Below are 25,004 nucleotides of genomic sequence, written 5' to 3'. Positions count from 1 at the left end.
TAATAAAAACTGTATTTAATGGCATGTCAATACACAGCTTGGGTGCGCACCGAGTCTCCTTTCCAGCCGGTGCGTCACAGGGAGAGAGAGAGGAGAGAGTTCGCTAGTGAGCACAGTCAGGTGCTCTAAGGGTCTAAGTGCTGAGAGGTCTTGCTGCTCTCAGATATGGAGGCTCCTTTAGGAAACATAGCTCCTCTGTGCCGGCGTGGGGATTCATCTGGTCCAGTATGCAAGCTACAGGTTTAAATCGAGTTGTATACAAGTGTTAACAAAAGGATAAAATTTATTATTCACAAAACTAAAGTGGTTATCAGAAAGCTTACAAGTACAGCCTAGAACTAATGATTTGGAAAAACGACCTTTAAAAATAAGAAAACTTACTGGACAGTTCTGGAAAATGATTTTTATAAACAAAGAAAACAGTTGGCACAGTTTGACCACCTAAGTTCTAAGTGCACTTTGTAACGGTCCTTGCAAAGCTGCCACTTGTCCCAGGGAAATGACAAAAAGCTTCAGTCAAGTGTCACTGGCTTCTGGTGACAGGTTTTTTTTTATTGCATTGCCAAGAGTGGAGTTTAAGAAAAAACACTACAAAGGTTTCAAAAACCCTATTTATTCTCTATCATCAAAAATAGCAACAGGGGGACTTATACAACTTTTCTGAGAGTACCCACCAGTCTATTTTTTTTCTTAAAAAAAATAGAAGTTAGTTAAAGAAAAATGATTTGGTTTTTTAAAAAATAATGTAAGGAAACACTTAATCAGATAGCCCAAGGTGTCATCAGAAATACGTGTAGCAAGAAAGCTTCGTTTTTGTTTCGTTTTGTTTAGTCTGGGCCCTCCGGCCTCTGTGGTCTTCTACTGAACTAGGAAGAGAAAGGACAGTACCAGTGTGTCCCCAACGTGCGTGGATCCCGTTGTCTTGGACCCATTATTGCTAATCCGAGTGTGTCCGCCGCGCGTGCGGAGCCAGCTCACAGAGGGTAGAACTGTGAGGCCGCCTCGGAGGACTGGATCTCCACCTGGGCCATCTTGAACTGGGCACACTGCAGCCACTTGCGCAGGGCGGCCAGGCTGGCGCTGCTCTGGGCCGAGGCGGGCAGTGTCCTTAGGCTGTGGTGGTTGACGTGGCTCTGGATGGCCTGCAGGCGAAGCTGGAGGCCGGCCGAGAGGTGCTGTGGGCAAGGGCAGCGGTGTTAGTCTGCTTCTTAAAAAAGTCTCCTTCCCTCCTTCCTTCCTTCCTTCCTTCCCTCCTTCCTTCCTTCCTTCCTTCCTTCCTTCCTTCCTTCCTTCCCTCCTTCCTTCCTTCCTTCCCTTTCTCTGTTTGTAAAGCCAAAAAGAAAAGCCCCGTATATGCGTGGTTTCACTGCTCCCAGGCTGCTCTCTCCTTTAGAGACAGCAAGAAAGAGAGAGAGAGAGAGAGAGATCACAACACCTCCCATGTGGCCCCAAGGCTCAAACCTGGGCCAAGCAGAGCACACACCCTCCCTGGTGAGTTCTCTCTCCAGCTCTGAGGCATTTTTCAAAAGCTTTGTTTATTTATTTATTTTTTATTTTTTATTATCTTTATTTATTGGATAGAGACAGCCAGAAATCAAGAGGAAAGGGAGAGATAGAGAGGGAGAGAGACAGAGAGACACCTGCAGCCCGGCTTCACCACTCATGAAGCTTCCCCCTGCAAGTGGGGACTGAGGATTCGAACCCGGGTCCTTGCACACTGTGCACTCAATCAGGTGCGCCACCGCCCAGCCCCTATTTATTTATTTTTATGAGAGCAGAGCAGGGTTCAGCTCTGGCCTGTAACAGTTAAGGAGCATGCCCTACGCCCTACAGGCAAGCAAGGCCTGCGCTCCATTGCTCTGAGCTATCGCACCTGCCCTATCCTCATGGGTGTCCCCCAATGCCTGAGCTCCACCTGCAGGCAGGACCCAGCAGACTTAGAAAACACGGGCCCAGGGCTGAGCCCCTCAAAGCAGATTGGCTCTTGGAGCGGCTACAAGGGGGCATGGCCAGTGCTGCGGGGCTAGAGCACTGGACCTCAAGCCACTCCCGTCAGGGACGCCCGGCTGGCACCGCTGTGCACCTGCCCCGGCAGCGACATGCCAGGCTCTAGCCCCGGCTCCCCCTGTGGCAGCAGCATCTGGAATTTGTGTCTGGACTGTCTGCCAGGCCCTGGAGGAGCCGGGAGGCAGCCTCTCGGGGTTGTCAAGAGGCTTGGAATCAGGAGCCTGTGTGTATCAACTGTCCCTTTGGGGGGGCTGGGTGGTGGAACCTGGTTGAGCACACTTGTCACAATGCGCAAGGACACTGGCTCAAGTCCCCGGTCCCTACCTGCAGGGGAAAAGCTTTGCAAGTGGTGAAGCCGGGCTGCAGGTGTCTTTCTATCTCTCCCTCTCTATCTCTCCCTCCCTCTCAATTTCTGGCCGTCTCTATCCAATAAATAAAGATAACAATATATCAAATGCCCCTTCTCCTCACTGTCCTTGTGCTGGCTTGGGGATTCATCTGGGGCCTGGGCTTCATGTAGAGCAGAGCAGAGCAGAGCAGTCCAGGCCCCCTCCCAGGTGAGTTATCTGGCCAGCCCTGAGCCACTCTCTTTAAAAAATATTCTCCTGAGGACCAGGTGGTGGTCTGCCCAGTTAAGCACACAGTATGAAGCACAAGGACCTGGGTAGAGCCCCCTTGTCCCCACCTGCAGCGGGAAAGCCTCACAAGTGGTGAATCAGGGCTGCAGGTGTCTCTCTGTCTCTTTTCCAATCTTCCCCTCCCTCTGAATTTCTCTCTGTCTTAAGGGCGGTGGGGGGGAGGCCACCAGAAGTAGTGAATTTGTAGTGCTGGCACTAAGCCGCTTGACAAAATGTCTATTTTGGACAGAGGTGGATAGCATAATGGTTATGCAAAGAAACTCCCATGCCTGAGGCTCCAAAGTCCCAGGTTCAATTCACCGCACCACCATCAGCCAGAGCTGAGCAGGGCTGTTTTTTTTTTTTGTTTGTTTGTTTTGCTTTGTTTTTAAAAAGTCCGTTATCATGGCTAGACAATGGCGTCAGACATGCCCAGCCCAAGTTTCCTCCTGGCCATCCTTGTCCCCAGCCACAGTTGGAGGTGACTGCTGCTGTCACCTGCTTCCCCAGCCCCTCACGACTAGCCCACGAGGTCACCCACATTCCCAGGCCCCCCTCTGGAGCCGAGAACCGGGCAGGCGGCTCCCAGTCTTGTGGATGCTTACCTTGATGTTTGACTGAATCATGGGCAGCCACATAGGTATCAGCTGTGAGGAGAAACATGGACGCTGTTAGCATATAGGTATCAGCTGTGAGGAGAAACATGGATGCTGTTAGCATATAGGTATCAGCTGTGAGGAGAAACATGGACGCCGTTAGCATATAGGTATCAGCTGTGAGGGGAAACGTGGCCGCTGTTAGCATATAGGTATCAGCTGTGAGGGGAAACGTGGCCGCCGTTAGCACCACTCCCCCTCGCCTGGGGAAGCTGGAGTGTGGCCAGGCGAGCTACTGGGCTTCCCAGGAGTCAGAGCCCCACCCACCCCAAGGACCAAGGGCCTCGCCTCTCTCCTGTGTCCTCCCCAGTCAGGGGCCAGTCCTTGAAACCCTGAAGGCAAGGCCAGGACACTCCCAAAGTGTGTCCCGTGGGCCCTCCTTGGTGGGGGGCTGCCCTGGGGAGGACAGCCCGGCGGGTGGGCTCTGGCACCCAGTCACTGTGCTTAGTCCCATTCCATCCCTGCTCCCCCAACAGGAGCGAGGCGGACTTGGCAGCATTTACCACGACAGCCACCACACAGAACAGACCTGCGTGCCCACTGATGGGTGAGCAGACCAAGCGGTGGTGGGAAATGGAGCAAAATACCTTTTGCCCTGACAGCCCCACTCTTAGCATCTATGTGAAGGCCACCAGCACACTCATCCCAAAGGACATGTGCACAGCTGCATTATCCACAAGAACAAAGACATGGAGATGACTCAAATAGCCAAGGACAGAGACGTACTGGGTAGCGGCGGGAAGTGGCACAAGTTACCATGAGAGAGGACTCAGCTTCGAGCCACTGTCCCCACCGGCAGGAGGGAAACTTCTCAAACGGAAAGCAGGCTGAAGATCTCTCTCTCTCTCTCTCCCTCTCTGTATTTCTCTCTGTCTCTATCAGGAAAGAGAGAGAGAAGGAAGGAAAAAGAAGAATGGCCACAGGGAGCAGAGGATTGGTCGTGCAGGCACCAAGCCCCAGCAATGACCCAAGTGGCGAGAGGTAAGCAGAGAGGTGTCTGCGGTGGAACGCTGCTCTGGGATAAACAAGATGGCCATCACTTGGGACAAGACGGATGATGTGCCTAGTGAGCTGAGCAAAGAGGTGAGGCACCTGATGGGCAGTTTTGCCCTGTGGAATATGGAGGACTCAAGCAAACGAATCTGACACAAAGGCATCAAACTGCCTCTCAGACTGTGGGAACTCGGGCGGCTGTCTGAGGAGAGGCTGCACAACTTGGGGAGCTGCACTGACTTACACACCCCATACAAGTGTTAAGCCAACATCCTAGAGTCTTACAGTTTTGCAAAACACTGCTAAATTACAGTAAAACATTTCAAAAAGGACCAGAAAAAGGACACTGGAATATTTCCCTGCTACTAGCAAAGTGGTGGTGACTTTCAAGAAAAGCAGGTGGCAAAGGGGGCCAGGCAAAGAGACACATCACAGAGCACAAGGACTCAGGTTCAAGTCCCCGCTCCCCACCTGCAGGGGAAGCTTCAGGAGTGGTGAAGAAGGGCTCTATCTTCTCTGTGTCTTTTTCTCCCTCCTGTTCTATCTCCCTCTGTCTCTGATATTGAAAGAGAGAAAAAAAAAGTCTACCAAGAATAGTGCGATCACACAGGTGCTAAAAGCCCCTGCGGCAAAAATAAAAATAAAGAAAGGAAGAGGTAGGCCAGGGAGGCAGTGAAGTGACAGCATGCAGGACTTGTACCTGAGAGGTCTCAGGTCTGATTCCTGGCACCACCGATAGCCAGAGCTGAGAAGTGCACTAGGAAGAAGCGGGTGGCACAGTGGATAAAGCACTGGACTCTCAAACATGAGGTCCTAAATTCAATCCCTGGCAGCACATGGACCAGAGTGACACTTGTTTCCCCCTCTCTCTCTCTCTCCCTCTCTCCTATCTTTCTCATTAATAAATAAATAAAAATCTTTAAAAGGTGTGGGGGGGGAGAGGTAGGAAGGAAAGCAGGAAGGGCAGGGATGAGGCCTCTCACTGCCCTGGGAGGCCCCATTAGGAGATCTGGATTTTATTCCGAGTTTGACACAGGGAGAGAGGAGCCCTGCTCCCCAAGAGCGGGCTGAGTACTCCAGGATGGTCACCACGAGGCCAACCAGGGCCTTCCTGTGGGTCTCAGGTCAGGCTCACTGGGAAGGAGGGAAAGGCCAAAGGTCAGAGGAGAAGCGAGGTCCCACCTGTGCCCGCAGGGAAGCTGCACAAGCCTCTGCTCTTCAAGGCGGGGTCTCCCAGGCTCCTCTAACTCACTCAGACATTTTCTTTAAAAATAGCAAAGTTGGCAAAGTGGTAAATCGCATTTCTCTCTGCTCCTGTGCCCGGGCTAAGCCTGGCTCTTCTGCTTCTGACAGTCTGTTAAGAGACAGTTTGCTAATGTGACCCAGAGAGGCGTTGACGCAGAAACTGCTCTGTGTGTCTACAAGGGGAGAACCAGCACATGTCCTGAAGAGGGAATTGGCCTCAAACTATCAGCAAATGATACCCCCTGCCCACCTGGTCCTGTCACCGACCTCCCAGCAAAGCCACGGGGTCACAAGGACTGGTGGCAGCTCAGGCCCAATGTCCTCTGCCCTGAGGGACCGACTCACCCAGACATTCTGAGGGGGAAGCAGCAGTCCAACCCCAGGTGGCCAAACACAGGCCCCGGGGTCCTCTGCAGAGCACTGTGACTTCTGCCCTTTAATACGGAAGCAGGGCCAAATGGGAAACACCCATCTTGATGCAGTTAGCTGGGGGCTGGGACGAGTAGGGGCCAGTGGGCGCAGACTCTGGGGGGACATGTCCCCCGCCCCTGCTGGCTCTGGGGCTAAGAACCTGTCTGAGGGCGGTGGTGAGGTTGCTGATAGAAGAGCTTCTGTTCTTTCTCCAAGGGTGTCTCATTTTAGAAGCCAAGTGCTTCTAAAATGCCCCCACAAGGACTCCAGGTTTGTGATTTACAGTCCCATGGCCTATGGTGTCAGGGAAATCTCATTGTTATTGGTGGTGTTTTGTGATCTGCTGGTCCCTACACTTCAGCGCTGTTGGGCTGACTTCCTGGCTCACATCCATTCCAGTCCCCCCTTGAAGCTGTCAGCAGGAATCAGCTATAATTTATTTTGGGTCCTGCACTGTTATAATTCCTTTCTCCTCTCCAGAAACAATATCCAGATAACTGAAAGTCATTAGAAAAAATAAGTTGGCTTTCACCAAAATAAAACCTTGTTAAGATATGCTCGTTCTGTCTGGGAGAAGTTGTGATGTTAAGTAAGAGATGCTGAAGAGAAAATGGAGGTGGATGTGCCTGTGAACCAGAAGGCTCAGTGCTGTCAAGATCTCGGTTCTCAAGGTGAACTATAGATCCAGCGCGATTCCAATCAAACAGCAAGCAGGCTTTATGTAGAGGCTGACAAGTGACTAATTGATCTTATAAAAGATCTGGCATCAGTAAAACAATTCTGGAAAAGATGCAGAGGGCTAGCTGATTTCAAGGAATATATACAAAGCTATAGGATCCAGCAGGACGGACAAAAGGGTCAGTGGAGAACTTTATGTCCAGAAGCAGTCAGAAACAGCCAACTAATTAAAAGTGCAAAGAAAAGTCAATGAGAAATTACTGTATTTTCAAAAAGAGATCCTATGATGATCTGACATCCATGTACATAGAACTGCCCAAAGCATAACTCACACATAAGCCAAAGTTAATTCAAAATAAATCACAGATATAAATTATATCCAGGAGAAAACTCTCAGAGTTTTGATCAAGCAAGACTCTTAGAAAGGACATCAAAAGCATGATCCACAAGAAAAAAAATCGTATAAAGTATTTCCTCAAAATTCAGAACTTGTCATCTTAAGACAGCGTTAAGACAATGAAAGGCAACCACAGAGACGGCTCTAGAAGTCAGAGATGTTGAAGAGCCACAGCCAGGTCCGATCTACAGGAGCCGTTCCTACAGTCCCACCGGCAGTAGCGCCTCTGCAGCCAGAAAGTCAGACGCACCACAGACACTCCCTGTGAGCTGCTACCCGCCACGTTGTAGTAAATCTGAATTCCCAACAGATGAGTGGCCTCTCTTCTCTTTGTCTGAACTGACCTGACAAGTGTCTGTTTAGGGACCAGCAGAGTCGACCAAGGAGTTTGACGTGACCAGTGAGAAGTTCCAAGTGGCTGCACTGCATGGTGGGAGACCGGTGGGGACCAGACGTAAGGAAGGAAGAAGAGGATGGCAGAGAGTCGGTGGGGAAAGGGGGGAACTCACAGGAAGGAGGGCACAGAGTGGGAAGAAAGGCGAGTGAGAGGAGAGCTCAGCTCGCAGCGCACTAGTTTGTCTGCACAGATGACCCAGTGTCCAGTGACAGGATCTTGACATCAGAGACAAAACTGGCATAAACTAGAGAAAAGTGCCAGCTTCTGAGTCAAACGACTGCAGACTGTTTGCCCTCACCCCTGGATCTCTCAGGGAGGCCCTAGCAACCAACCACTGTGAAGGCAGGGTCATTTTCTGGCCACTTGCTCCAGGAACAGTCATCACTTGTGTTGATGCAGCTGAGGCTGTCGACTTGGCTGAGTCGGCCAACAGCAGTGCAGCAGAGCAAAATGGCACCATGAAGGACAGTTACTGGAGCCCAATCCCTCTGCCCCTCCACGGTGTTAGAATTAAATCCGCCTGTCTTTCCTTCAGAAAGGACCTTCAGAGTGAGCCCACATTTGTCTATAGCAGCAAGATACACACACTCTGTACAAGTCAGGGGTGTTCCTACCTTGACAAATATTGTGGAGTTGCATTCCTGCAAAGCCTCCATCAGACTGATGACATGCAGACACACCATCTCCACCATCTGAAAGAGAGACAAGGAAAGCCTACACACTGACCGGCACCCCAAGGCCTGCACTGCAAGCCCATACAATGGCCCCAGGGACTCCCTCACACACGGGGGGGGGGGGGAGCTTTCCCCTCTGAGCCCAGGCAGAAACTGGGTTTGAAAAGCTGCACTGGCTTGGCAGATGGCAAGCCTTTCCCATGCCCTGGGGCTGCCAACAGAACTGGGTGTCTGCACTGCCCAGAGGACGGCGGCCTCTGCTGCCCTCACTCGCAACTACAGAACCCTTGGGCTCAAGTCCTTGTCTCCACCTTGGTCCTTTCTCTGCAGTGTCTTCATCCGGAGTGACTGCTGAGTTTACTGCTCTTCTATCTCCAAAGCCAAAGTTCTGTTCTCTTTGGAGCAAGGCAGGCAGCCATGCTTACAACAGTTCAAAAGGTGATGCCCCCATCAGAAACTCCCAAGACTTTAAATACTCCGGGGGTGAGGGGAGTGTTTACCAAATGTTTTTCAATATAAAATTAATTCAGATTGGTTTGCAACACACTCCTCTGTGACACTGAGTGCCGAGAAAGATTTGGAAGGGAATCAATGACAACTGAGGCAGCCATCTTCAAGGTCCCACTTCACTGCCCATGAAATGACAGGATGGGACACTCCATCTCCAACTCACTGGCTCCAAATGATAAGAGCCAATAATAAATCCGCTGGTAGCTGTCGCAACTTCCTGTGTACACTGAAACTTCCACATGAATGCCTCTTGACCTCAACAAAAACATACCTCTCCACAAGAAACTGCCTCCGACCGACCTCTGCTTTTCTGAAGAAAGTGCCTCAGTACAGAAAATGTCTGATGCTCTTTCCAATTAGAGTGGAAGGACATGTTTCTTAGGCTAATCAATCAAAAAAAAAAAATCATTTGTTTTCCTTTCACATGCAGGCAGCTGAAGGACAGAGACACTTCACGCGCCCAGGAAAATTCACACAGTCCACAACATATGCGGAAATGCTCAGTTCCCTCATCTGAGAAGTACCAGTTAAAAACACCTGTGAGAATGGGCTCCATTGCTAAAATGAGAGAAGGCACGTATTGGAGAGGACGTGGAGAGAGTGGAGCACTACGACACTGCTGGTGGGAATGTGCACTGGGGCAGCCGCTCTGGAGACCAGCATGGAGAAGCCTCAGACACGAGTGGAACCTTTGTTTTCCATCTCCGGGCTCGGCGCTGGGTTTCTGGGCTTCTCGGAACTGTCGTGAGATTCCTCCTGCACTCTAGCGCCGCCGTGCAAGCCAGGGTTTTATTGATGAAGCTTCCAGAGTCAAGACAGTTGGCTGCTGGCTTGTCAGCAGAGAATCTGCCCCTGGAGGAGCAAACTGAGGCAGGGCTCCCTTGTGAATTCATTGCACGCAGCCCTTGGTCTCGGTGCCATGGCACAGGCCAAGCCCTTACAGTGAAGGGACCCTGCTCCGAGGCCCTGGAGTTTCCTGTGGAGTGTGGTGTCACCACTCTCCAGGTGGGTCATCTCCACCCCAAGATGGAGCTGGATTTGAAAACAGGGGAGCTGGAGTCTTCTGGGGGTCCCTCGCTAGGCAGCCTGGCCATCAGAGAGCTTATGTGGCAACTCTCCTGAGGCTGGTCTCAGGTTTCAAGTCCCCATGGCGAGAACACATGTGGTCGCTCTTAAACACCACGAAAAGGTGCCCTGCTGACTAGGGGTTTTCCAAATTGCCTTTCAATGGAATGTAACACGAATCTCCCTCCTAACGGCCCTTAAGAGTCAACTTCCCACATCAGTTTCCTTTGAGCCAAACAGAAAATCCTTTGGGGGCTGGGTGGTGGCGCACCTGGCTGAGTGCTTGCTCATGTTACAGTGCACATGACCCAGGTTCCAGCCCCCAGTTCCCACCTGCAGGGGAAAGCTTTGTGAGCAATGAAGCAGTCTCTGTCTCCCTCTCTATGACAACCCTTCCCTCACAATTTCTGGCTGTCTCTTTCCAATGAATAAAGATACTAAAATTTGAAAAAACTATAGGAATTCTTTAAAAAATGCTTTCACTGAATTTAATTCTTTGCTTTGTTATTGAAATTCCTAGGCAACATGAAGTTTAAAGGTCAACAGTCATCAATCCATTTACATTACCTTCTGGCTGGGGTCTGTCTAAAGCACAGGAGGGGAGAACTGGGTGGTCTCTAGTGCACAACCTGATTCCCGTCTACGCGAGTCGCTCGTCTCAGCGCCAAGTGTCCTTGTGGGGATCTGCCACTGTCCATGGGGTGGTCTGACTGTGAGGAGGGGCCTGTCTCCAGAACTCACCACTTTGTTGTGGGCCATGAGCTGCAAGATGCTGGGTGTCACCCTGCTCCAGAACTCCAGCGCGGTCAGGATGGCGGTGAAGCTGAATTCATTCTGACTCTGGACATTGGTGGCAACGGCACTTTGCTCGCAGTATACAGTCCAGAGCTGAGCGAAGATAAATGCGTGGAACAGGGAGCACATGTGCAGCACAGAAGTCTAGAGGGGAGAGAGCAGGTGCTGTGACACTGGGTCCAGAGGGGAGCTTTCACAACGGCACCATGGCTGCCACTTCTCCCAGTGATAAGAACATCCCAGCAGTACTGCTTTAGGGACAGCGTGAGCCTGAACAGCAGCAATGTCGCCACCACAAAGATGGTCCCCGGGGTGCACACTGATTGAATTTGCAGCACCCCAGGCACTACTAAGTGAAGGCTTTCCTCTTCTGTTACCTCCCTGTTCTCAAGTCAGCCTCTCATCAACGTGTCTGAAAACTAAAGCTCAGAGAGTGAGGCAGTCTTATTAGGCCAATAAACTATAAAGCACCATCCCTGGGAGTCAAGCCGATCTGGGTGGAGCCAGCAGGATCCACTGTAAACCAAGCAGATCTGGGTGAAGTCTATAGGTTCCACTGGGAGCCAAGCAGATCTGGGTGAAGTCTATAGGTTCCACTGGGAGCCAAGCAGATCTGGGTGAAGTCTATAGGCTCCACTGTAAACCAAGCAGATCTGGGTGAAGTCTATAGGCTCCACTGTAAACCAAGCAGATCTGGGTGAAGTCTATAGGCTCCACTGTAAACCAAGCAGATCTGGGTGATGTCTATAGGCTCCACTGTAAACCAAGCAGATCTGGGTGAAGTCTATAGGTTCCACTGTAAACCAAGCAGATCTGGGTGAAGTCTATAGGCTCCACTGTAAACCAAGCAGATCTGGGTGAAGTCTATAGGTTCCACTGGGAGCCAAGCAGATCTGGCTGAGCCAGTAGGGACATGTGGTCTAGCTATTCCAGCAAACATCAGGTCATGTAGCTGGCAATTCTGCATCATGGCAGAGTCAGCCCACCTGGCCTGAATCCCCACATAGCCCCTCACTGGCCCACAGAATGTGCCAAGTCCTGTGGAGTCCCTTGGCCCCTTGTGGTAAGGAATCCCAGGTGTCTGATCTGCCTGTGCTGACATGTGGCTGATGCCTTAGGCTCCCTATGCCCTGACACACACGGCCTGCTCGCCAGCCCCAAGGCCCCTCTGTGGGGGGGGGGGGGGAGCAACACCACGTCACTGATGCCCCAAGCAGCTCTCGTTTCCATTCCCATCCACCTGTATTGCCAGAGATCCAAGGCATAAAGACAACATGTCAAGAATTGGAACATGAACTTTCCTCCACTTCACAGCTGCCACTGGCAGGACCAAAGGGTTTGGACGACATCTCTAGCCCTTGCCCTTTCTTCCCCTTCATTGTTTGGAGAAAGGCGTCTGGGAATCTCACTCCTGTCTGCCTCCACAATTTATCTTCATACAAGTAAGTGGAAAAACGATGTAGGGCAGGGAGAGAGAGTCTGGGAACTTAAACAGCTCTAAACAAGCATCCGTGCAGAGCCGCCTTCCCAGCATGCACCGGTGGCGAGTGATAAGATGCATTCTCCTCTCTGAAGACACCTAATTGGCTGATAAGGGCTTCCATTAGCAATCTGGATGCACATGGTTTCAATCTTGCAGAAATCACTCACCTTTGATTGCTCTGGAAATCCAATCAAGATGACAATCAGATGGTCTGCGATGTGGGAGCCTGCGTCCAGCGGGATGGGCAGGCAGGGCGAGGAGGCATTGGGGCACACTGCATTGTGGGTCAGGGAGCCGAGCAGTAGCCAGGACAGCAAGCGGATGTGGGAGACACACTCGATGAACTCCTTGGGCCTGTGGGGAGAAGGCCGTGCTGAAGACCCCCCCCCCACCTCCTTCTTCACTGGAGAACCCACAGGCTGAGAGGGCAGGGGCTGGGAAGGGAGCCCGTGGACCAAGCACCGAGGAAGTAAGAGTGCCGGCAACGCGGGCTGATGAACCCCTTCTCCCGGATTCCCACTCTAGCCCCAGCCCTTAGCTTCTGGGGCAAAACAGCAGCCTTTGAAGACACTCGGTTACTTGGTCTTTCTGTATAACTCAGCTGTCTTTCTTTTATTTGTGTGTTTGTTTACTGCCATCAGGGTCTGCACTGGAGATCTGCACCAGCACCATCAAATCTTTTTTTCCCCAGTAGAGGGGCGGGAAGGTATGCCACAGGGGGTCAGGCAGTAGCACACCTGGTTGAGCACACACATTACAGAGCTCAGGGACCCAGGTTTAAGCCCCTAGCCCCCACCTGCAGGGAGAAGCTTCACCAGTGGTGAGCAGGGCTGCAGATATCTCTCTGTCTCTCTCCCTCCCCACCCTCTCGATTTCTCTCTGTCTCTGTCCACTGAGAGAGAGATGCCACAGCACCACTCCATCGATCATGCGGTTTCCCTGTGCAGGTGCCCTTCCCTGAGCACTCAAACCTGGGTCCCTGTGTGGGCTAGGACATGTGGTCTACCAGGTGAGCTGACACTGCAGCCCCAGGTTGCCTTCCTGAATTCTCTGAGAGAGAGAGAGAGAGAGAGAGAGAGGGAGGGAGCTCTGACATCCTCTCTAGAGGGAAAGCAACAGGGAAGCTGTGACTCACAGCCATCCATTTCCTGCTCCATCATGTGCTGCTAATCCCCAGCTCTGAGCCAGGAAACTGTCAGGGCTCAACCACAGGCTGCTCAAGTCTGCACTGCGGCCCCAAACAAACGACTCCTGATGCTTCTTATTTTTCTAGTTTCCTGGGATCAGGGGCTCATGACCTCCTGGCCTTCTGCATCTCCGCTATAGAATTTGTTCCAGTTGCAGCCTGAGCTCCTTGGAGGCCAAAAGCCCTGTGGACACTCACTAAATGCCCGTGGGTGTGCTGAACTACTTGGAATGAGTGGGAAAGACAGGTCTAGGCACTAAGCTCTAAGCTCTCCTCACCCATAAGGACAGTGGAGAATTTCCTATGAGAGAAAAAACACTAGTAAGGTGCGTGCGTGCGTGCGTGCGTGCGTGCGTGTGCGCGCGCACGCACGTTTCCCCCAGGGCACTGCCCCACTCTGGCCTATGGTGCTACAGGAGATTGATGCTACCTGGGACTTGAGCCTCTTTGAATAGCCACTGTGCTGTTCACCACCCTTGAATCTCTATTGCCGGTGGCATGCCATCAGGTTCTCTGTTCAAAGGGTCTGCTGCTCAGCGAGTCAGCTCCGCCCACCTCTGAGCCATAGCTGGAGGGCTCTTACCCTTGCTGCATGGCAGAAGGCGGGTGGTAGAGCCAGGGCAGGTAGCGAGCCACAGCCTTGTTGTCCCTGTGGTTGCCCCGGGAGATCTCCATGGCCGCGATCTGGGCCAGCCCCACCTTGAGGTGCCCGCCAAAGGTGTCTTCATGCAAGGGCTGGGAGCACGCCTTCATGTGGCTCTGCAAGACCAGGTGTGGGTTCAGGACTTTGTCAGAGTGCCGCAGACACCCAGAAAGATATCGTCATCGTCATCATCAATGCCACCAGGGTTACTGCTGGGGCCCGGTGCCCACAAGATGAACCTGCTGCTCCCGGTGGCCGTTTTCCTCTCCTTATCTGTATGTGGTAGGACTGAGAGAAACTCAGAGAGGAGGGGAGAGACACAGAGAGACGCCTGCACTGCTTGCCTCACGGCTCCTCAAGGGGAGTGGGAAGATCTGCAGTTGTCACCAAGGGTGACTTGGTGGCGGGAACACTAAGCTGGGAGTTGAGTCCTAGTTTCCGGGCCTCTCCTGCCCTAGGCAGCCCCCTGGTCGTAGAAACCTAGCCATTTGAGTGGGCTCATATGTGAGCCCAGAGACTGGGCTGGGCCTGGCTTCCTGAGCTGCTGGTACCACAGACCCCCTTGTTATATTCCTCCTGCTCTGTGTGTTTGAAGGTGCTATGAGGTGAGCTCAGACGTTCAAGGATAGCTGTCCCCTCTTCTTTATGTATCAAAGTCAGGCGCATGTGGGCAGCCACAGCTGGCACCAGACACTAGGGAACTCGGGGAACTGACTCAGGCGGTGCGAGGAATTAGCCGTTCACATTTTGGGGACGATTCTACAACTCCTGGGTCAGTTATTTTTCATTCTTTTTATTACAGATATAAGGATAGAGACAGACACAGAGGGAAAGACAAAGGGAGGGAGGGAGGGAGAGATGCCCCAGCACTCCTCTGCCCTCTGTAGGGCTTCTCCTGGTGACATGGTGCCCCCACGTGGTGCCAGGGTCTGAGCCCAGGGCTTCACACACCATATGGCACTCACCTACCAAGTGAGCTACCTTGCAGACCCCGTCAGTTGAGATGCTGACTCTGCTATGCCACTTAGTGTTTCAAGCCAATCTTTACCCCGGAAGCACTTGGGCCACCTGGACAGAGTCTGGGAACTGAATTGGCAGGTAAGTGAGGTCGTGGTTATTTTAGCTGTGGGACCTCTGGAAGAAAGGTCAGCCACTGCTGCAGCCCTGGCCTCAGATTCTGTGTTTGACCCTGGGCGATGGCACCTTCCAGGGCAGAGGAATGCCACGCACAGAGCTGGTGCCAGGTAGTGGGCAGAGGCAGAACTCAGTCCTTCAAACCCGCTGGTGTGGCTTATTTCTACAGGACCCCCCACTCATCACCCCCAGGGAGCCAGCGTCCCAAGCCCCTCACCTTGAGTTTGGTTAGCGTGTGCATATCTGCCATGAAGTCCAGCACTTCGCCGATGTACTGCCGCACGCACTCCATGGCCGCCGTCCCGCACTGAAAAACAAGGACTCCAATGTGGCACGCTCTGAGTCTGGGGGACTGTGAGTCTGGGGGGCTCTGAGTCTGGGGGACTGTGAGTCTGGAGGGCTCTGAGTCTGGGGGACTGTGAGTCTGGGGGGCTCTGAGTCTGGGAGGCTCTGAGTCTGGGGGACTGTGAGTCTGGGGGACTGTGAGTCTGGGGGACTGTGAGTCTGGGGGGCTCTGAGTCTGGGGGACTGTGAGTCTGGGGGACTGTGAGTCTGGAGGGCTCTGAGTCTGGGGGACTGTGAGTCTGGGTGCTCTGAGTCTGGGAGGCTCTGAGTCTGGGGGACTGTGAGTCTGGGGGACTATGAGTCTGGGGGGCTCTGAGTCTGGGGGACTGTGAGTCTGGGGGGCTCTGAGTCTGGGGGACTGTGAGTCTGGGGGACTGTGAGTCTGGGGGGCTCTGAGTCTGGGAGGCTCTGAGTCTGGGGGACTGTGAGTCTGGGGGACTGTGAGTCTGGGGGGCTCTGAGTCTGGGGGACTGTGAGTCTGGGGGACTGTGAGTCTGGAGGGCTCTGAGTCTGGGGGACTGTGAGTCTGGGTGCTCTGAGTCTGGGAGGCTCTGAGTCTGGGGGACTGTGAGTCTGGGGGACTATGAGTCTGGGGGGCTCTGAGTCTGGGGGACTGTGAGTCTGGGGGGCTCTGAGTCTGGGGGACTGTGAGTCTGGGGGACTGTGAGTCTGGGGGGCTCTGAGTCTGGGGGACTGTGAGTCTGGGGGACTGTGAGTCTGGGGGGCTCTGAGTCTGGGGGACTGTGAGTCTGGGGGACTGTGAGTCTGGGGGGCTCTGAGTCTGGGGGACTGTGAGTCTGGGGGACTGTGAGTCTGGGGGGCTCTGAGTCTGGGGGACTGTGAGTCTGGGGGGCTCTGAGTCTGGGGGACTGTTAGTCTGTGGGGCTCTGAGTCTGGGGGACTGTGAGTCTGGGGGGCTCTGAGTCTGGGGAGCTCTGAGTCTGGGGAGCTCTGAGTCTGCAGGAGCTCTGAGTCCCCCAGACTGGTTTCCTGCTTGCTGTATCACCAGGCACACAGAGGTCTAGCGGAAGTGAAGTCATTAAATCTGGCCCTAAAACTACAGTGACACTCTCACTCCAGGAAGCCTTGGGAACAGATAGACATGCTGTCCCCAAACTCGACCACCAGAATCTTCTATGGAAAAGGAAGCACAGGAACAAACATATTTGCTAAAACAGTCCAAGTCTTAGACTGGAGGTGGGCTGCTCTCAGCCTCCTCCCCTCACACAGTGGGCACACTGCTGAACACCCAGATGGCAGCTGCGGACTCGCTGGAGACTGGAGGGAAAGAATCAGCACCCGTGCTCACACACCAGCCATGTGCTGGGGAGTTTTAATGCCAAAGAGAGCACACTACTCCCGTTTCAGGTCACAGACTGGCAAGGCGGTAAATTGCGGATTATCGGCAAAGGAAAGGACACCGGACAGACAGGCGGCATGCCACATCAGAGCCCTGACAGCCCGCTCTCCAGGCGGCTGCGCTGGGATCAAAAGCAGGCCGTCTTTGAAGCCATCTGAATCGCGCACCCAGGCTCTCTTTAGGGAATTCTGCAACACTGCTCGCTCACTTACTGGGCTACCCCCGCCCCCTCGCGCCAGGTCCACGTCAATCTGCACGGTACTGAACTCTACCACCTCTGTCTCTTCTAGAACGCTACGCCTGTCATTTCCTCTGACGGGGTAACAAACAGTGAAATAAGGTCACTGGCGGTTCTGTCAGAGGGTCTTCCAAGTATTTCATGTGCTGCAAGGCTTTCTCCTTTTAATTTAAGTCAAGTGAAGGAATTATAAAAGGTCATTGTGGTCCTGCCTTTGGAATATTAATCCTCCAGTGCAAGGAAGGATTTTCCCTGATTTATTCCATTTTCTTTGACCTTTCACATGTCATGGAGATAGGGGCATATACTCTGTTCTTGAATTTCTTGAAAGGGATTTGTTTCTTTGGGGCAATATTTTATACTGTTTCATCTGGGCAAATGTCACAGAAGATACTTACGAGCAGCATTGTTCAATATTTGTCTTTTAAGTCTGAATTTTAAAAACTGATTCACTATTATCTAGTTACTTTTGTCCAGAGACAGCAACTGCAACTAAGAAAAGCTTTAAGATCCACTTGAAAGTCAGGGTCATCTCAGTGAGCTTTTGCATATAATTTCCAAATACCTCTTCTTCTTCTTTTTTTTTTTTTTACTTAACAAAATGAAACTATAACCTCAGAAATGTTCTTTTTAAGCAAACAAATAAAAAACAGAGTCACGCTTCACTTGTTTTACAAGGCCTGCATTTACCTCAACTGGAAAGTGAAGGTGCAGAGAGCTAAAAACATCCTCTAACCTCAAAAATGAATTGAAGCAAATCACATTCAATTCCTCCTCCAAAGTTGGGTCTGACTTCAGTGAACCATATAAGGGATTGTAAGCACATTCAGTGTGGAAAGCTTGGAAATGTAAATTAAGAAAAAGAAAAGGCACCGCAACCTTAATTCTAGCCGCAACCAACCCTGCCTTCCCTATATCTGCATGCAGACAATACACACACATACATGGATTTTCATAGAATTGGGGTTTTCCTTCTAGTCTGTTTTTAGACTAAAGCCATCATAAGCCTTTTCCTGTTGATTGAATCTTCCTCAAAAACTTGACTTGGTAGCTCTTTTATAACCTATTCTGTAGAAGTGTTTTATTGAAACAGTCCCCTTAGTGCTGGACATCAATTTTGTTCTCCTGTTTTTGTTACTCAGAATGCTGTTTTGAAAGGCAAAATTCTTCATGTCCTAGAGCAGATGTCAAATGGTCCTTCAGGCAGTTTACGGAGGGCTTATTTTATATTGTTGTCATTTAGTCCAACTGCTCATCTGCTAGCTGGCTTTAGCCGTCCTATTTTACAGTAATCTACAGTTCACTGCTTGTTGGGGGAAAAGGCTTATTTTGAATGGTTAGCTGGTCACTGGCAAGTATTCTCGGTGTCAACCCTATAGCTTTGCTTGTCTGCTTTTGGTGGTTACTGGAGTATTTGTCTTGTAGTTTCTGATTTTGTTCTACCAGGCTCACTTCTCTTCTCCCTAGCAGGCAACTAGGGTGCATTCCTCACCCTCCTCCCAGTCGGCTGTGGCCATAGGACAGAGTCTCGGCCAAGGAAATGTGGGCAGAAGGAATTGGCACCGCCTTCAGGCTTGGTCAGTGAGCCTCCCAGGTACTAAATAATGTCCTGTCTCTCCATCACCAAATGATAGGCAGGGGTGGTCCAGATGGAAGGAAACTAAACATTCCCCTGGCGAACATTCAAGTATGGAGTCCCCTCCTGCTAATCAGATGCCCTCCACCCTTCACAGGGACAAATAATAAGTGTCTGTGTAAGCCACTGAGCACTGGGCTTTTGTCTCATTAGATGTGTCCACTACTCTGACTGCTATCAAGAATATTTTAAAAACACATGGTCTAATAGGCTGACTCCCAAAAAACTGGCAGAAAGAAATGGGGGCCAGGCAGTGGCTCACCCAGCTAAGCCCACACATTACAGTGCACAAGGCTCTGGGTTTGAGCCCCTCATCCCCACTTACAGGGGGAAAGCTCATGAGTGGTGAAGCAGGGCTGCAGCTGTCTCTGTCTCTTTCCCTCACTGTCTCTCCCTCGCCTCTCCATTTCTCTCTAATAAATAAATAAATAATAGTTTTGAAGAAGTCTGAGATATGAACAAAGAAAGTCATTTATGACATATTAGTTGTAACTGCAAACTAGTGAAAGTGAAGAATCAGCAGAAAGTGTCCCGTGTCTGGCACCAAGTTGCTCACTGTGTTTTCAGTGCATTGTCTCGTCCATCCTCAGCCTAAATATCCAGCCCTGGTATAAGCCATTCCCCCGATACCACAAACCAAAGAAGCCCAAGTGAAATGGCTTTCTGAGTCACGGAGCTCGTCACCAGCAGGCCTCTAGCGGGTACACACTGGCCGTCCCTGCTGCCTGACTCCAGTCCCTGTGCGGTCACATCACATGGTGTTCCACTGCTTCCTAGGGAAACGCTATAACTGAAACCAAAGTTCCACCTTCACTATAGTCTCCACTGTGTTTAAATAGTGAGAGGAAGAAAGATAGAAAGAGAAAGAGAGAAGGAAAAGAAAGATACAAGGATACATTCACTGTAAGATTAACTCTGGGTTAAAATGACTGTTACTTCTCTTTTCTCATAGTTTGCCACATCAAAAATAATAAATAAATAAGTCAGAATTCCTTCTGTCCTTGCTGGGCCTTCACCACTCCAGCTGTCCTCTTTTAGATAGAGAGACAGGAGACTGGGAGAGAGGGCAAGACATCGCAGCATGGAAGCTCCCCCAGGGCGGTGGGGCTGGGCCGGGACCTGAGACACACACAGCGAAGCGGGCACATTCCCCAGTGAACTATCCCACTGGTCCTAAACAAGCAGTGGCTTGCCTTAAATGTTGACTGCTGAACAGGACAGTGCACTGCCTTGTCCTGTGCTTGAGCCGGCTTGAGCCTGACCATCGCACTGGAGGAAGCTTTGGCGCTGAGCTTTCGCTGCCTCTCTGCTTCTGTCTTTCTGTCGGAAAGTTCAGCCTGGGGCAGTGAAGCCCTGGTGATGAAAATAAAAACTGAGTGTTGCCAGTCAACCAGCAGACATACAAATAAAAACCAACAGGACCTTCTGGGAAGCACACGGGCACGAGAAGTGCCGTGAAGTTAGCCCTCCTCTTTCACCAGGGAATCCAGCCAAAAGCTGACATCCAAAATGACTGGAAGATGGGCCTCTGTAGGAGTTTATTTATACTGCAAAAAGACTGCAAAGTACGCCAGCTCCCAACAACACGCGAACAAATCAGGAGGCTGAGCAACAGAAAGCATGGAAGCGATTTCTTAAACCACAAATGCTTCTTTTGGGGTAGAGAATGGCAGGTCCTCCTTCTCCTTCCTGTGTCTGTGTGTCTACTGAAAATCCAAATAACCTGTTTTCCAACTGACCACATCTCTAAAAATCGCTGAGTTTTTGCTTTGCAGTAACTTGAAATTAATAAGCTATGTGATGTGTCATCATCAGGGCTCTCTAAGAGCATCTTAACATGGTGCCAAGCAGCTCACTTCCAATTTCTTCAGAGGAAACAGTTTAAAGAAGGACAAGGTATTGCAATGCTCATTTCTTTCCGGCAGTAGTCAAATCGAATTGGTTTACAGGAGCCAATAAAAGAAAATTGATTCTGAAAAAAATGGACTTTAATCAAATATATTCTGTTTGTCTGGTCATTTCTTTCCTCTCCTTAACTCACTGCTTCAATTCCATTCATGTTTCCTGGAATTAAACGTTTCCAGGGGCAGAAATTAATTTAAAATTTCCCTGGTGCTCTTTTATTTATCTTTTTTTTTTTTTTTTTTAGTTGTCATCGAAGCTTCAGAGCTCTGGGCCAACTTTTTTAGCTAGAAACACAAAGTCAGAGAAACAGGAGGGAGGGGACAATACCACAGCAACGAGCCTCCTCCGAGGCAGTGAGGGCCTGGCTCGGCAGCCTCAGCGAGCTGTCTCACAGGCTCCCTCAGGCTCCTCTAAACCAGGCACCCAGCTGTTTTCTGCCTTGCGGTGTTGGTTCTTCCTCGAGGGAACCAGGACACAGGCCAACGAGGCCCCTGTGCTGACGGCGGAAGTGAGAAGAAAGTGGTGGACACTTACCCCGGGCACAGAGGCGATCATTTGCTTGCTCAGGATGGTGGACTCAGCTAGCTTGGTCCCAGCATCTGCACAAATAAACTAATAAGAAACCGGAGGATAATTATTGTCAAGAGAGACAGTCACCAGTAGCTCACCACTTTGTTAGCTGGCTTTAACCCGGTCCTGGCTGTGTTTCTGACTACCTGCCCCGGAGCTATGAGACTAGCTAACCCTGATGGCTCATTCCCAGTACAAATTCGGGGTCCCAGCACTGAGACTGACACACAGACTCTCACTTTACCCAGAAATCAAGGTGTCACTGAGATGACAATTCAGTGAAAGAAAGGATAGACATCGGGCACTGTCAGATCAACTTTGAAGTTACTCGGTTTATTCATTGATGCTTCTCCACAGTTACTGCACTCCACAGCCTTCTCTGGATGTCTTCCATGATGCCACAGCCTTAGAGAGAAAGCGTGAAGCACCATCTTTAGAAGGTGTACATTCCTTTCACTTGCAAGCTCCTGGGCTTCTGCCTCTCTTCGTCCACTTCACTCATGTGCATCTTCTGTGGCGACAATGACTCCACTCCTGCTCTGAGCCCCACACCCACGGTAATAGTCACGCTACTCGGCTGTAAAGATCTAAGAGTCTATTTCTAAGGTGCTTCTCCGTCTCCAGAGCAGAACCTGAGCCTGAGCCCCGCTCAGCACCTGACACCTCAGAGGGGCTTTAGCAAGTTCACGAAGCAGATCATCTGGCCGACTGTGACAGGAGGTGGTGACAGAGACAGAATGGCAGGTTTGTATCTGCCTCGTCGTGGCTTTTTACAGGGCCCCTGACTCTTCACGGCTCTAGGAGGGGAGTCGGGCATCGAGTGTGTAGGTGTAGCTGTAGTTACCTGCAGCTCAGCTGGCCAGCGGCCCCAGTAACTCTGGGGTGCAAAGCTACAACTGTGCGGAGTCCAGAGGCCCTGAGAGAAGCTTCGACACCGACATTTCCCCCCAGACTGGAAGAACACAACTCAGGCAGGCCACAGCTACCTGTTCAGCTAGGTAGGAGGAGTCCTGAGGGTAGGCCGGGGGAACAGACAGCATTTCCAGGTGGACCGTCCCAGCATCAGAAACTGAGCATCACTGCCAGGCAGCAGCTCTGAGTAAAGGCAAGCAGTGAGTCAAAATCCTCCAGTTCCTGCTCAAGGGCAGGACTCGTCTTCAGTCGGGGGCACAGCCTTCCACGAAAGGCGTGTTGGCACAGATCATGGCTGGATCGGGGCAGCAGGCAGGGGCACAGCCTTTCACAAAAGGCATGTCGGCACAGATCATGGCTGAATGGGGCAGCAGAGTGCCTTCCCTGGATGTCGCACGATCACCACACCCGAGTCCCATCAAGTCCACCTGCCTCCGACACAGTCACAGAACGTCAAGGAGTCGCCAGTCACGCGTTTGGAATCTGGCAAAGAAAGTACCTGCTAGCAGCACCCAAGAAAGCACCTACAAGTTTCCGTTATTTTTACTCCGGAATGTTTAGTTCTGCTCTCCTAACTTGGATTGATGCAAACATAATGAAAAGTAAATACATCTGTTTAAAAAAAAAATGTGTCCCAGACCTCAAAGCAAGAATGTGAGACATTTGCTGGGAGCACATGGCGGGGAAAGGCATATCCCCCCCCCCCCAGCATTTGCCGGGAACACATGGTAGGGAAAGGCATATCCCCCCCCCAGCATTTGCCGGGAGCACATGGTAGGGAAAGGCATATCCCCCCCCAGCATTTGCCGGGAGCACATGGCAGGGAAAGGCATATCCCCCCCCCAGCATTTGCTGGGAGCACATGGTAGGGAAAGGCATATCCCCCCCCAGCATTTGCCGGGAGCACATGGTGGGGAAAGGCATATCCCCCCCCAGCATTTGTCGGGAGCACATGGTAGGGAAAGGCATATCACCCCCCCCCCCAGCATTTGCCGGGAGCACATGGTAGGGAAAGCCATATCACCCCCAGCATTTGCCGGGAGCACATGGTAGGGAAAGGCATATCACCCCCCCAGCATTTGCCGGGAGCACATGGCAGGGAAAGGCATATCCCCCCCCAGCATTTGCCAGGAGCACATGGCAGGGAAAGGCATATCACCCCCCCCCCCCAGCATTTGCCGGGAGCACATGGCGGGGAAAGGCATATCACCCCCCAGCATTTGCTGGGAGCACATGGTAGGGAAAGGCATATCACCCCCCCCCCCAGCATTTGCCCGGAGCACATGGCAGGGAAAGGCATATCCCCCCCAGCATTTGCCGGGAGCACATGGCAGGGAAAGGCATATCCCCCCCCCCAGCATTTGCCAGGAGCACATGGCAGGGAAAGGCATATCCCCCCCCAGCATTTGCCAGGAGCACATGGCAGGGAAAGGCATATCCCCCCCCCCAGCATTTGCCAGGAGCACATGGCGGGGAAAGGCATATCCCCCCCAGCATTTGCCGGGAGCACATGGTGGGGAAAGGCATATCCCCCCCCCCAGCATTTGCCGGGAGCACATGGCGGGGAAAGGCATATCCCCCCCCCAGCATTTGCCAGGAGCACATGGCAGGGAAAGGCATATCCCCCCCCCCAGCATTTGCCAGGAGCACATGGCAGGGAAAGGCATATCCCCCCCCAGCATTTGCCAGGAGCACATGGCAGGGAAAGGCATATCCCCCCCCAGCATTTGCCAGGAGCACATGGCGGAGAAAGGCATATCCCCCCCCAGCATTTGCCCGGAGCACATGGCAGGGAAAGGCATATCCCCCCCAGCATTTGCCAGGAGCACATGGCAGGGAAAGGCATATCCCCCCCCAGCATTTGCCAGGAGCACATGGCAGGGAAAGGCATATCCCCCCCCAGCATTTGCCAGGAGCACATGGCAGGGAAAGGCATATCCCCCCCCAGCATTTGCCAGGAGCACATGGCGGAGAAAGGCATATCCCCCCCCCAGCATTTGCCAGGAGCACATGGCAGGGAAAGGCATATCCCCCCCCAGCATTTGCCAGGAGCACATGGCGGAGAAAGGCATATCCCCCCCCCAGCATTTGCCAGGAGCACATGGCAGGGAAAGGCATATCCCCCCCCAGCATTTGCCAGGAGCACATGGCGGGGAAAGGCATATCCCCCCCAGCATTTGCACATGGTGAGGAAAAGTGCACCCCCCAGGCAGATAAGAGTGAGTTTTGCCATGAAACACTCTCACACGCTGTCGGAGTCTGCCATCAAAGCTCTACCAACATTTGAGGTCATATCTTTACAACAGGACTGAGAAGTGTGCAGCCAAGAACGGCCACAAGAGAGACAGACAGCACTTGTACGGGGAGAGCGGGGGTGGCATGGGGGTGGCATGGGGTGGGTGGCTGTGCGCAGCCTGAGCTGCCATGTTCAGTGAGCGGACAGGGAAGCCGGGCCCTAGAGCTCGCACAGCCTGGCAGCGTGCTTAAGGGCAAGATGAGGCTGGGGCAAAAGCAACACTCCCAGTATCTCTAGCCATCACCAGCACAAGCCTTTCCCGCCCGTCACTGCCAACAGCCTGCAGGAGTCCCAGGAAAGCACCTGGAGGGCCGGGAGATGGCGCTCCTGGTGTAGTGCACATAGGGCTGTGCTCAATGGCTCCTGCAACGAACTGGGGTCGAGTCCTTGCCCCACCTGCAGTGGGGACGCTTCACAAGCGGTAAAGCAGGGCCGCTGGTGTCTCTCCCTCCCTCTCTCTCTCTCTCCCGTCCCCTCTCAAAGTCTCAAATTAAAACAAAAAAGAGGAAAAAATGACCGCCAGGAACAGTGGATTGGTAGTGCTAGCTCCAAGTCCCAGAGATAACTCTGGAGGCAAGAGAAAGAAAGAGAGAGAGGGAGGGAGGGAGAAGGAGGAAGAGAGAGAGAGACGGAGAGAAAGGAAGAAAGAGAGAGAACCTTGAGAGCCGGGAAGCCTAGACTGCTTGGGGTGCCACCTTCCCAGCTGAAACCCGGCAGGTGACCTGCAGGCCTCTCAGCCCTCACAGACCAGCTCACTAGGCCACCTCACCTGTCCAGCCTTTCTCCCTTCGGTCGGGCTGGCACAGTGGCTTGTGCTCCTAGGCAGTGTGGCTGGCTGGGTGGTGTGGGTC

General features: G+C 52.1%; 1 protein-coding gene across 8 annotated transcripts in view; it reads right to left on the bottom strand.

Annotated features, from left to right (window-relative positions):
- The window catches only part of UNC79 (unc-79 homolog, NALCN channel complex subunit), a 198,914-nt gene continuing 173,910 nt past the window's right edge, over positions 1 to 25,004 (bottom strand). For 7 of the 8 annotated variants that reach the window (XM_060180972.1, XM_016190803.2, XM_060180973.1 and 4 more), the window contains 8 exons: positions 20,910 to 20,987; positions 15,109 to 15,198; positions 13,698 to 13,873; positions 12,096 to 12,282; positions 10,392 to 10,589; positions 8,016 to 8,093; positions 3,230 to 3,271; positions 1 to 1,175 (listed from right to left, as the gene is read on the bottom strand). In XM_060180972.1, the coding sequence (XP_060036955.1) occupies positions 975 to 1,175; positions 3,230 to 3,271; positions 8,016 to 8,093; positions 10,392 to 10,589; positions 12,096 to 12,282; positions 13,698 to 13,873; positions 15,109 to 15,198; positions 20,910 to 20,987 (1,050 nt within the window). In that variant the 3' untranslated portion in view covers positions 1 to 974. The remainder of the gene's footprint in view (positions 1,176 to 3,229; positions 3,272 to 8,015; positions 8,094 to 10,391; positions 10,590 to 12,095; positions 12,283 to 13,697; positions 13,874 to 15,108; positions 15,199 to 20,909; positions 20,988 to 25,004) is intronic. The other variant, XR_009547198.1, reaches the window with a different exon arrangement.

The sequence above is a fragment of the Erinaceus europaeus genome, chromosome 22 (assembly GCF_950295315.1).
Source record: "Erinaceus europaeus chromosome 22, mEriEur2.1, whole genome shotgun sequence".
In the NCBI taxonomy this organism is placed as follows: Eukaryota; Metazoa; Chordata; class Mammalia; order Eulipotyphla; family Erinaceidae; genus Erinaceus; species Erinaceus europaeus.
This window is presented reverse-complemented; position numbering and strand designations above follow the sequence as displayed.